The following is a 12,496-nucleotide window of genomic DNA, read 5'->3' as shown; positions in this document are numbered from 1 at the left end:
TGTAAACATGACATCATCGCAGTCTGTCCGTCCTGACTCCTGCTGCGTCTCTCTGGAGGTTTCTTCCCTTTTCTCCCGTTTCAGGACAGACTAAAGCCCTCTGAAGCAGATTTGTAATTTGCGATTTTGGGCTATACAAAATAAAATAAAATGAAGGTGATCTATTTTTTTCTGGTCCATGAGCCTCTTGATACCACGGACCTTCTGCACAAAATAGGCAACTATTGATTTTGATTTTACGTTGGTAACATTTTCCATGAACACGTCTTAACCTAAACACGTCGATCAAAGGCTCTGAATACTCATTCCATTGCGGCGCATTACTAAATAAACTATGTCAGGCGGAGTGCATTTTATTCAGGCAGCACATCGTCAGCCTCAGCTTTTCACCAGGGGTCCTTCGAGGCACCGCTAGTGCTCGTTAGCTAGTGTGAGCAGCTAGCATGCTACGTACGCAGTCAGTAGCCGAGCCGGAGTTGGTGCTGACGGTCGCTCTCTGGTGAGAACGAGCCCCAAAACATGTCAGGTTTGTTGACTTTATTCTGGAGACGCCGGTTAACACAACTATAGACGCGTTGATTGACACTTAGCGGTGTTACGTCAGAGGCAACACTGCAATAGTCTCGCTAAATCTTTCGTGTGTAAGACGTAAGCTAGCTAGCTCGCCAGCTAACCGCCTATACGTGCAGTTCTTTATTCTCCAGTGAACGTCTGTTAATAACCAACCACACGTCATGGAACGTGTTAGCTTCACGGTGGAGCTACTTTAGCTTCATAGCTTAGCATCTAGCCCAGCAGAGAGCTAAAGGTTCACTGCTACTAAAGCGACACGGTTCTGTGTTTAAATGTTTAAACCCGGCGTGTCGCACCGAATTGTCGAGCCCCACGTGCTCTAACGGTAGTTGATGTGACGTCTGATTCTAAATCATCACAAACATGACGACATATTCTTCTGTTCAGTTTAGTGGGTCTTTTCCCGTCCACTAACTTGGCGTTCACGTGAATACCGTGTTTAGCCTCACTGTGATGATAACTAGCCGCTACCAGCAGACCTCCATGAATGTTTACCGATCGAACGTTGGCCGGAGAGTGGCAGCTAGCAGCGGCTCTGCTTTGTCCTCATCCAGCTGGAGCCGGTTCTCCGGTTGCAGAGATCTGGTCTCAGGTCGGATTTAAGGCCGGTCTTCCTCTCGTCAGGGGTTGGTGGTTCGATTCTCGACTCCTCGGTGTACTGTCACACGTGACAGGAAATAGAATGTAACCACGTCTCTGGGTTCTGATGGACGTCGTCACGACCATCAGTGGCGTTAAAGTCGGATTCACTTGTTAGTTTCATAGACTTTCTGGATGCAAAATGCTCAAACCTGTACACTTCTGTCCTCTGTAGTGTCCTGGGATGACCTGACAACCGTGACCTCTGACCTCTCCTCCTCTAAGGTCGGGTTCTGACCTGCCCTCACATAGAGAGACCCGTCTCACAGGCGCCATGTACTGCCTCCAGTGGCTGCTCCCCGTGCTGCTCATCCCCAAGCCGCTGAACCCGGCGCTGTGGTTTAACCACTCCATGTTCATGGGCTTCTACCTGCTCAGCTTCCTGCTGGAGAGGAAGCCCTGCACCATCTGCGCCCTCGTCTTCCTCGCCGCGCTCTTCCTCATCTGCTACAGCTGCTGGGGCAACTGCTTCCTGTACCACTGCCAGGACACTGCGCTGCCGCACGCCGCCCACGACCCGGCCATCGTGGGGACCTAGGAGTGCAGAGGGGGGTTCTTCTGACATGGTGAGGTGGAGGGAGGGATCATGGAGGATCAGGGCGGCTGTTCTGGAATGCTGGGAATAACGAGTAGGCCAGGAGACGGTGTAAATGTATCATGGAGCAGGAGGAGGAAGTCCCGCCCCGCGCTGGGACTTTGCGGCGTCCCCACATCCTGTCGCCGCATGTGGCAGGTATCTGCGGTGAGCGCCGCGTTTCCTTCACAAAGACAAACTGCTGGAGGCCATGTTTGTTTCCGGTCATCATGGCGGTACCGTTGACTTGCTTTGTTCTCCGTTGGTGTCACAGCAGCCTCTGGACAATCATTGGCCATGCTCGTCACATGGCGTATTACCCACAATGCCCCTCTCTGTTCCTCTTGGCTGGTTTTTGTTGGTTTGTTTTTCCTCTGCATGGGTTGCTGTTCTCTTTTTTTTTTTCTTTTTTCAATGTTCACAAACACATTTTAATTAATTCAAAGGAAATTGTGTGTACTGCTGCATCATTGCTCTGGTTTTAATTTAAATAAATATTTCTCTCAACTTGTTACATCAACATCTGTCATTAGGAGTAGAGTAGTTTAAAAAGGCCGTGGTGGAGCAGGAAGCAGATCCAACTTAATAGTTCTAAAAAAATACCATCAAGAAAAAACCTCCTATAATAATGCCACATAGCTGTTGCTCCAAACACAACTCAAGCATTAAATATATGTGTGAAATACATCCGTACATATGTCTATATCACTACCAAACCGCACATTTCATCCACCAGCGATCAAAGCAACATTCTAACAATAAAACCGAGAAGAGAGAATAACAGATCAGAGTCACATCTCAGTCAAACCTCCCCTGAATAAAGTAACACCATTCAGTGGATTTCTATGGTCGTTTTTCAAATTCCCCCAAAAGCCCCAACATGTTTTATTTGGGTGTATTGATCAACATATATAAGTGAAGTGGTATATAATAAAACTATATACAAATGGGCCCAAATTTCCATTTTGGAAACCTCTGCTGAACTCTACTACAACCTCTCGATCTGCTTCACTCCATCAAAGTAAATTGTTCCACAGATACTTTCCACAACCTGGAGTTTGACATAGATGGACATTTATTTCTTAACCACTAATGTATATATTGATATTTCACATCACAGCAGTCAATGGTTCCTCTTTCATTCTACAGTAAAGGAATTGTCCCAATCCTAGTCAGTTATTACACCTTTTACCATGATGATGCCAAAGCGGCCTCAGGGACTCCGGGTTAAGTTACTTCGAAATGCTCTCATTGGCTGAGAGACGTGATGATGGACCTCCCAAGCCAATAATAATTGCCCCCCTGTGGCCCATTATGTGTCCGAATTTAGAGCCAATAAACAATGCACTTTAAAAATAATAATCATGAAATAAACTTAATATGCAATCAAATTTGCCAAACACTAAAATATATTTTAAACCTTTACCGTCTCTTTCTGGCAATAATAAAATACACAATTGTTAAGCTATGATTTCATATCAGGGTTTAAATGAATGCATCATTGAGACAAAACAAACGCTCATAATATACATATAAATTAATAAGCATAACTGGATTCCAGCTGATTTGGAGTGTATGAAGTAATATTTCAATTTGATCTTTCTCTTCAATCCAAATGTTCTGCCTGAGACAAACTAAAGCTCCAATCTCATCAGCTCCACCATGTTTCTCCGCCTGAACCTGGACCTCCGATCTGCGTTATTGATCACTGACGGTTGAATGTTCACATCACACGTCCGGCGGCTATAAAATTAATTAACGCTGAGATTATTGTGGCCGAGATTAATGCGATAGAATATTGGAAACGCAGCGTTGTTTCCTTCCGGTGTGCGTTGACCCCTGACCCCTGACCCCTGACCCCGCCGTGTGCTGCAGTCAGGTAGATGCAGAGAGCGAGACGGTCGCTGAAGATGGAGACGCGTTTTGCATTGGAAGTAAAACTAACAGAAGAACTGAGCAGAGGAATTCCTCCACGTGTCAAACAGAAGGCGGACGAGTGCAAACGGACCACTTTAGGACTGATAGCGCCTGGATCACGTTGCCAGATGTAGGCTAAGCTAGCTGTTATGCTAAGCTAGCTGCTAGGCGACTTCCAACATCTAACGTTACCCTGCGCGGCACACAGTCTCCAGAGGACCATCACTGTGTCTCTAAAGGACAGTGGTTTGAAAACGTCCTGCTGAATGTTGCGAACACGTTAAATGATGGCGAGTTGAGAGCAAAGTGCACGAGGACGACAGGAAGTTCAACGTGTTCCACCTCCAACACGATCACATGAGGGCAGTTTGTGTTTAAAAAATACAACTAAATAACAGTGCTAAAATACACACTTTCTAAAGTGATTACTCATTACCTATAAAATTTAGTCTTGAGATGAAAAATAATTTTAATTAATGAATTTCAAACAGTGGGATTAATTAGTTAATCTAATAAAATCAATTGTCACTGGCGCTTTGGGGTCAGTCGTCCTCTGAAGTAACGTGTCGGGTCCCTGCGTGAAGCTTCGGGGCTCAAACAGCAGCCATGAGCTTGTGAAGGTACCACAGGGTTTCTCCTGGTACCTTCACCCAGCACGTCCTTCAGAGGAAAGACCTCTTCAAGGTCCTACAGAAAGGTGCTCTCCGTCTCCTGGTTCTGGTAGGCCTCCTCCAGCATCTCTGTGTACATCTGATCCATCCTCTGGAAGGCCAGGTAGCCCTTCTTACCTGCACACAAACACATGTGGATCCTATTTACAACAATAAAATGATTGAATACTATTGAGGGAAGTAGTTACTGGTGTTTATTACCAAAGGACAGGACAGTTTCTCTGGCGGTGCAGCAAAGATCTTCATCAGCTGATCTCCACAAGTCTGCTATGAGGTCGGCGCTCTCTGTCGCCTAGGAAACACACACATTATGTAAAGAGTGTGTGTGTGCGTGTGTGTGTGTGTGTGTGTGTGTGTGTGTGTGTGTGTGTGAGAGAGGGACATGTGAGGAGCTCACCTTGAGGCATTTAAGAGCCAGACAGGAGCCATGTTGGATCAGAACATCCGAGTTCCTCAAACTCGCCGTGTAGTAAACTATGGCCTGGAGGAAGAGGAGGGGGAAGAAGAGGAGGGGGACGAAGCAGAGGAAGAGCACAAAGGAGGAGGAATTAGTGCAAACATCTTCCATCTTAGCATGCTAAGATACTAAGATAGCTTGGTGAACATCCGGTGTACGTGGCCCCTTAAGGAACTGAAGCTCTGCACAAACAGCTGTTAGCATGCTATGCTAACATGTTGAACATCTTCAGTTCACCTGGCTCCTGAAGGCCCTGCAGCCTGCGGCTCTGCACATACAGCTGGCTGCGGCCTTGCAGACTTTGTGGTTGAAGTCGAGCTGCAACGCCGCCAGAGTCTGCAGCGTGCATCTCAGTGGGAGGAGCACTGTGAAGTTCCCTCCCCTTAGCTTATTTAGAGCCCGCCTCTTTTTGGGGCTCCTCAGGGCAGACAGGATGTACTCTGAAACACAATGATCAGATCAGTAAGTCAGATTCATGGCTCAAATTACTGAAGTCCATAAAGCTTCAATCTCCACCCGCCTGGTGCTCAAAGTGGATAAAAGCAAACGGCACCACGTTGAACCGAGCACAAACCCACATTGCTGTTGTTGAGGTTGTTTTACTACTTTTATACTTGTTGTTCTGTGAAAATCAAAAGACCGGCTTAATAAGAAGCAGCATCTGATTAATGATGAATCATACGGGTGTTGAAACACACTGTTGAGCTCCCACCAAAACCAAGGCTGACTTTCAAATGCATTTCTGCTGCAGGAGATAAAAACCCCAGCAAGGAATTTGTCCACGCACTGAAGACTGGCGCATGTTCCTGCGTTTTTGCGCATCGTCGTGTCGACGCACTCGTTTCACTTCATGGTTGTAAAGTCTTGCGTGTGTTGCAGAGCATTTCACCTCCAGAACAACAGGTGTATAGTTGGAGTAACGTGTTTTGTTGAAGACCACCTACAGAGTTGCGGGAGGTTTGCGTCGCTTTCGATGCAAGAATAGAAAAATGGGTCGACGCACGCAAGGAGGTGTGAAAAGACACGCAAGGGACACGCAAGGGAATCTTGCGTCTGCGTGTCCCTTGCGTCGCTCTGAAAACGCAGAAGCATAAACTAGGTTTTAGTGTGAATCCTCTCTCTTGGTGAAACAGCCCTGAGATCTGATTGGTCAAGCCACAGACACCACAGGGGTCCTGTGCTGTGAGTTCCCCCTCTTCAAACGTTCTGGCCATTGCCAGCGCAAGGTTCAAGACTCATTAAAGGTTCAAGACTCTTTAAAGGTTCAAGACTCATTAAAGGTTCAAGACTCTTTAAAGGTTCAAGACTCATTAAAGGTTCAAGACTCATTAAAGGTTCAAGACTCATTAAAGGTTCAAGACTCATTCCGGCCTCCCCAAACATTTTCTAGCTGCTCCCGAGACGTCCGGCTGCCCCAGTCTTCTCTTCCGGCCCAAGCAGCCCCCCAAGAAGGAAAACGTCTTCTACCCCCTTGGATACAGCTTGTGTGTTAAAAGAGCACAAACAGCTTTTGCGCCACCAAGAAACCCAACAGCCCTCATGATCCCCAATCGACCCCCCCAATAAAGGGCCGAGCGGACACCGAGTTAAACGAGACTCGAGGAAACACAGATAACCTCATCGACCAAGGTAACCATGGTTTAGACATTGGGGGGGTCCAGATGAATACCCTCCCCCAAAATTCTTCTTTGTTAAGTGTATTGCCTACAATTCTATATTTATATATGAAAGTTTGCACATTTAGAACATAGTTTCGAGGACGACGTGGACCATTTGTATTCAGTTCTAAAGGCATAGAGACAGGGACGCCCCCCCACCTTGTCCGGGTGGGGTCAGCATGTCTGTCTCTCCTTGTCTCTCTGTGCTGCCTCCATCGTAACCACAGGTCATTTTATGAGAACAACAGCGACTGACCTTCATGATCCATCATTTCATGTTCTGCTGTTATGAGGCTACTCGTTTTATTTGCTTACACATTTAACTCGATATCAACTTAATCACTGTCTGACAACCAGGAGACACGCAGTCTTTTCTTAACTAACAGAAACACTAATTACCGACGGACAGGTGTAACTACGTCAAGAACACGCGTGTACAAACACCTCTGCCAGGTGCTCAGCAGCTTAGCATCCAGCTAGCTCCCTTCCTGAGCTCTCCTCCTTATCTCTCTCACACACACACACACACACACACACACACACACACACACACACACACACACACACACACACACACACACACACATTAGATCACATTAGTGTTGTTGGAAGTTAATAAACCCTGTTATACTTAGTATAAAAATATAATTTTCTGATTTCTGTGTGCACATGTGTACTGTGATGCTAGCTGGATGCTAGTTCGTCAGTGTGCGAACAGCATAACATTTAACAACTATAACATCTGGTGCGGACCAGATCACCACGCACCCGTCGACCCCCCGGGACCTCTGGCCCACTTAAGATCAAAGCAGTGTGTGGCCCAAAGCTAAAATATAAAACCTAAATAATAAGTAGAATGATCATCATGGAGACGGAACCTTCTCTGGACAGACGTGAGATGTGACCTCCTAGATCCTGGAGGTTCCATCTCCTCAGATACACAAACAGCTGGAACAGAGTCACTGCCTCAGGGCTGCAGGCAGGAGGGCTGGGCACCAAGCGGCTGGAGGCCTGCAGCTCCTGCAGGAGGTGGGAGAACACTGGGGGGAGGAAGAGGAGGGGAGGAGGAAGGGGGAGGAGGAAGGAGTCGAGCTCAGACAGTATCACTGATCAGGAGGTGCTCCGTTAGTTCTTCTTCTTTTGTTTCTTTTGTCCTTATTCTGTTTCATTTCGATAATAAACGTTCATGTATAAACATTTAAAAAATCGTTGCAAGGCCTTGTGGGAAATACATGAGGTGCAGAGGAGCTCTGAGAGTAACCATGACGACGGGGAGGAGGAGCTCCGAGCTACCTTTGTCTGACTGGCCCGGCTCTTTGGCCTCCACCTTGTGGGTGAAGCGTTTCTTCAGCGTCCGGCAGAAGCGGGCGGAGTCGCAGCAGAAAGGGGAGGGGCCAACCCCTGTCACGCAGTCATCCCAGAAGGCCAGCACCTCCCTTGGGAGGACTGGGGAGGAGCACAGGGAGCATGTGACCAAAGGTATTGATCATAGACAGGATGGGATACAACCACTAATTATTGATCCTTAATGATCCATATTAACAGATGGGGGATTTATTATGTTCAATGCTAAATAATAATGTGTTTAGAGACCCACACAGACAGGTGTCCACTCACTGTCCCCAGCAGAGACCCCTCTGTCCTCCTCCAGCAGTATGCAGCTGATCTTCTGCAGGACCTCGGCCTGCAGAGACACCTCCTGCAGCAGCTCCTTCCTGGAGGGGCTGAAGTCTGTCTCTGCTAGCATCTGAGGAGACGTGGGGGACGTTAAGTAAGGCCACTCATCAGACCAATGAGGACATAGCTCACAGAAACAGTCTACCTGTAGCAGGACACAACATGTTTTCAGATGTATCTCCAGAGCCTGGTCCAGACTCCAATTCCCAGAAGTTAGCGGGGCGACGGCCGAGTCTTCATCAGTAGCTGATTGTATCCTCATGGGACTGGAGAGGAGACTGAGAGGAGACGAAAGGGAAACAAATGGGAGACCGAGAGGAGACAAATGGTAGAGAGAGGAGACGGTGATGAGACAAAGGAGAGACAGAGACAAATGGGAGACGTAGGGGAGGAAGAAAGGAGACAGAGGAGACAAAGATGAGACAAAGGGGAGACCGAGAGGAGACAAATGGGAGACAGAGAGCACGACGATGAGACAAAAGTGAGACGGAGAGGAGAGCTTATCGCCTTAAGGCGCCGGTGTTGTGTATTGATTATTGATCTATAACTCACCTGCTGTCCTTCATTCTCAGGCTTCCCGAACAGGAAGTGTCATCATCATGTGACAAGAAGTCAAAGCTGCCCAGGACTTCTTCCACTGCAAGCGTCTCCTCCTCTTCCTCAGAGACTCTCAGCAGAGAGAGGTTGTTCTGCGGAGCATGCATGTTTAAACACATGGAGAACACACCTGTGTGTACACGGGCGTGTGCATAAGTACACGCAGGTACCTTCAGGATGGTAGCCAGGTGCAGGACCTGATGGTCCAGACATAGAAGCTCCTTCTCAGAGCGTCTCTGGTCCCTCAACATCTTCTCTAGCTCCTCCATCAGGGCTCCCAGCCGCATGGCCTGGGCCCGGCGAGAGGAGGGGCTTACCTCAGGAGAGGAGGGGCTTACGGCCACAGGCTGAGTGGGGAGTTGCTGGGGCGCGGGATCACAGCACTCCTGACCTCCTGGGGAGTCCTGCCACAACAAGTGGAGATTAAAACCAGGAGTGCTCCATGGAGACGTGAAGGACACACAGGAAACTCTCTCTGTAGTTCCTCCAGGGGGGGTTTACCCGCACACGGAGGAAGTCCTGGTCTCGAGTCTTCCTCAGGAGGTCAGGAGTGCTGGACCTGGAAGACAGAGAGGCCTTCAGACATCTGCATGTACACGTCTAGAAGGTAAAAGATTTAACCCCAATCACCTCTGTTGTGAAGCCGTTTGACTCTCTGCTGCCGCAGAGGGAGGATCTAACACATTCCCCCACTCCTCCTCTCCCTTCTCCCTCCTCTTCCTCCTCTCCTTCTCCTCCCCCTCCTCCGAGACATCCAGGAGGGAAAGCTGGTTCTGGCTCCCTCCCACACTGTGGCTGGAGGGGAAGCTGAGACTGGACACAATTCAGATGAAACTGTGACTGATGACGTCACTTTCCAGGAGGAGGAAGAAGAAGAAGAGGAGGAGGAGAAGAAAGAGGAGGAGGAAGAGGAGGAGGGAGAGCAGGGTGGGCACTTGAAGCAGACTGGAGCTCTGGTTCTTTTGGAGGTCCAGAGAACATCAGAGAGATCTGAACGCGTGTGAAGACCTCTCTTAAAGGTTGGGAAGCCCTATTATTAGTATTATAAGCACATTATGAGCACAGGGACGTCCTCCCAGGAGGCGTGCTGAGTCGCCCGGCGTGCACCCGCTTCTCCTACGTATATGTATATATGTATATATACATATATATATATATATATATGTATATATATATTTGTCTGTAGCTTTGTAGAAGGAGGGCTTAGCAGAATTATAATTCCATTGTATAGTAACCTGGTAAACTGTACACAGTGAATAAACATGTTACCTGTAGGCGCTCTGAGCTCGGGGGTCCGGGTGGGATAGGTATCTGATCAGAGACACCCCTCCTCTCATTGGTCGACATTTGTTCACCAGAGATGGGAGAGAACCATGTCCTTCCTGCAGCTCCTTCATCATCGACTTGAGAGGAAGAGGAGGAGTTTATTACATGCAGGACATAGAGAGACAAACATGATGAAGGTAGTTCAGGATCTATGGAGTCAAACAAACAGCAGAAACTATTTTTACGACTAGAATATGTTCATAATAAAAGCCTTTTCTTTTGTTCCTCATTTCTTACAAGACTTTTACAAAGTTAGTAAGTTAGAGTCACTTTATGGGCTGGATTTCAATTGTCAAATGTTCTCAGGAAGGTTCCTCACGAAGGAGAGGAGATGATTCCGTCCCACAATTCCTTGCAGCAGCTATATTTAAATAGTGCCGTATCATTGGTCCGTTCTTAATCATGACGTAGAAACACAGATCATGTGAGTCTACGTCATCACTCATTGTGTTAATGCGCTTTTCCTCTGAACCTGGTTGTTTGTCGTCTGCACGACTCACACTAACAACACATGAAGCATCCGAGACGCTTCTATGGAGACGCTGCAGACGGACGTCCCCCACAAGCGTCTCCGTCCATCACAACGAGCAGCTCAGTGGATCCCTAAACACTGCGCTGCCCTTTCCTAACTCCTCATCAACTCTCCTAACCATCTTTCCTTAAGTAAGTAATGATGACCTGTTGAACTACAGAAACACATCAGTACTAGTGTGTGTGAGTGTTTACTTACTATGAAGTACTTCTCGGTTAAGGACGGCGTACTCGGTGCCGTCCAGCTGTGAAGCGAAATCTTCCTGCTGGACACCAAAGGCCTCATCTTCTCAGAGTCAAAGGGACTGCAGGTACAAGTACACGCTTCAGACACATCGACAGGTACAAGTACACGCTTCAGACACATCGACAGGTACAAGTACACGCTTCAGACACATCGACAGGTACAAGTACACGCTTCAGACACATCGACAGGTACAAGTACACGCTTCAGACACATCGACAGGTACAAGTACACGCTTCAGACACATCGACAGGTACAAGCACACGCTTCAGACACATCGACAGGTACAAGCACACGCTTCAGACACATCGACAGGTACAAGCACACGCTTCAGACACATCGACAGGTACAAGCACACGCTTCAGACACATCGACAGGTACAAGCACACGCTTCAGACACATCGACAGGTACAAGCACACGCTTCAGACACATCGACAGGTACAAGTACACGCTTCAGACACATCGACAGGTACAAGCACACGCTTCAGACACATCGACAGGTACAAGCACACGCTTCAGACACATCGACAGGTACAAGCACACGCTTCAGACACATCGACAGGTACAAGTACACGCTTCAGACACATCGACAGGTACAAGCACACGCTTCAGACACATCTATAAGTACAAGTACACACCAGTTTTCAGATACTAATAAAGACATTTATTAGTATTTATCTAAATGTTCTTTAGTTCTGTCTCACGTTTTTCTAGAGAACCCGTAACAGGTTACCAGGTTACCAGGTTACCAGGTTGTCACATGACTGTAGTCCAATCAGAACCCACTTCCTCACTTCTCATATTTGACATTACAGATGTAAATGTCCTCTGTGGGCACCGAGCCGATTCATCATCATGTGTCCTCTGTCCTCTGTGTGTGTGTGCGTACTTCCAGGTGACCTCCAGCTGCAGCTTGATGGTTCCCAGCTCCGTCACGTCCACCATCATCAGCTGCGGCCTCGCCACAAAGAATTCTGTGCTGGCACACGTTACCATGCCGACCAGCAGCCAACCCAAACCCTTCGCCTCCGTCACCTTGGAGTAAACAGCAGGTCAGCTGACACCAGGAGCAAAGAGGGTTTTACTGGAGAAACCACAGTATAAATACTACTACTATTACGAAAAGTATACAAATTGGATTACTCACTCTGCAGTAGTAAACATTATTAATAACTACAGTATGAATCTCCCAGTAAACAGCAGATAATTAACATGATGATACTTCAGAATGTAGCGAGAACATTATTCTCCTCCAATGGAAGTTCTTAGATAAAGTACAAGTACCTCGGACCACCAGCTGTGTGTCATACATGTTCCCATCTAGCTTCCTGCAGCTGGATGAACCCAGTGCATTCTGGGTGTTGTAGTTTGACTTGACATTGTGGGTATTGTGTGTGTGTCACCTTGATCTCAAAGTTGTGGCGTATGTGGGGGAGGAAGACCACCTCCTCCTCGTCCCAGGCCTGCGTGTTGTCAGACTGGATCCTCCCTCGGATCCTCCAGCGCCGTTGGCCCAGGCGCACCGCCACCTAGTCATGTGACACCATCACCAGCCAATCAGCTGCTCCCCACCTCTGACTCTTCTCAGTGATGAGGATGATGAGGAAGATGTTTCTCACCTCGTACTGGTC

General features: G+C 47.8%; 2 protein-coding genes across 6 annotated transcripts in view; one reads left to right on the top strand and one right to left on the bottom strand.

The window, feature by feature from the left end:
- The first annotated feature begins 344 nt into the window (after positions 1-344).
- blcap (bladder cancer associated protein) lies at positions 345-2,293 on the top strand. Of its 3 annotated transcripts, none has more exons than XM_040204705.2 (2): positions 345-526; positions 1,388-2,293. In XM_040204705.2, exon 2 carries the CDS (start codon positions 1,487-1,489, stop codon positions 1,748-1,750), a length of 264 nt encoding a protein of 87 aa, XP_040060639.1. In that variant the 5' UTR covers positions 345-526; positions 1,388-1,486; the 3' UTR covers positions 1,751-2,293. The 3 variants fall into 3 exon arrangements, with proteins under 3 accessions (XP_040060639.1, XP_040060641.1, XP_040060640.1); XM_040204707.2 differs by having other exon boundaries at positions 399-499; XM_040204706.2 differs by having other exon boundaries at positions 401-521.
- A 550-nt stretch (positions 2,294-2,843) lies between these two features.
- Positions 2,844-12,496, bottom strand: part of ripor3 (RIPOR family member 3) — a 15,563-nt gene continuing 5,910 nt past the window's right edge. The window contains exons 9-25 of one of the 3 annotated variants that reach the window (XM_078092609.1): positions 12,485-12,496; positions 12,269-12,394; positions 11,755-11,900; positions 10,820-10,925; positions 10,033-10,166; positions 9,394-9,576; positions 9,265-9,322; positions 8,934-9,167; positions 8,719-8,855; positions 8,312-8,444; positions 8,107-8,236; positions 7,783-7,935; positions 7,368-7,529; positions 5,069-5,271; positions 4,772-4,855; positions 4,576-4,666; positions 2,844-4,491 (exon numbers count right to left, since the gene is read on the bottom strand). The exon at positions 12,485-12,496 is cut by the window's right edge and continues 32 nt beyond it. In XM_078092609.1, coding sequence (XP_077948735.1) covers positions 4,391-4,491; positions 4,576-4,666; positions 4,772-4,855; positions 5,069-5,271; positions 7,368-7,529; positions 7,783-7,935; positions 8,107-8,236; positions 8,312-8,444; positions 8,719-8,855; positions 8,934-9,167; positions 9,265-9,322; positions 9,394-9,576; positions 10,033-10,166; positions 10,820-10,925; positions 11,755-11,900; positions 12,269-12,394; positions 12,485-12,496 — 2,193 coding nt within the window. In that variant the 3' untranslated portion in view covers positions 2,844-4,390. Of the gene's footprint in view, positions 4,492-4,575; positions 4,667-4,771; positions 4,856-5,068; positions 5,272-6,888; positions 7,530-7,782; positions 7,936-8,106; positions 8,237-8,311; positions 8,445-8,718; positions 8,856-8,933; positions 9,168-9,264; positions 9,323-9,393; positions 9,577-10,032; positions 10,167-10,819; positions 10,926-11,754; positions 11,901-12,268; positions 12,395-12,484 lie in introns of all 3 variants that reach the window. The other 2 variants (XM_078092610.1, XR_013453271.1) reach the window with 2 other exon arrangements.

Source organism: Gasterosteus aculeatus, chromosome 17, assembly GCF_964276395.1.
Source record: "Gasterosteus aculeatus chromosome 17, fGasAcu3.hap1.1, whole genome shotgun sequence".
Taxonomy (NCBI): Eukaryota; Metazoa; Chordata; class Actinopteri; order Perciformes; family Gasterosteidae; genus Gasterosteus; species Gasterosteus aculeatus.
The sequence above is the reverse complement of the archived record's forward strand: the minus strand, read 5'-3'. Positions and strand labels throughout refer to the sequence as shown.

Bases quoted from the DNA above. Each gene is read 5' to 3' on its own strand.
- blcap (XM_040204705.2), top strand. From the start codon at position 1,487: ATGTACTGCCTCCAGTGGCTGCTCCCCGTGCTGCTCATCCCCAAGCCG.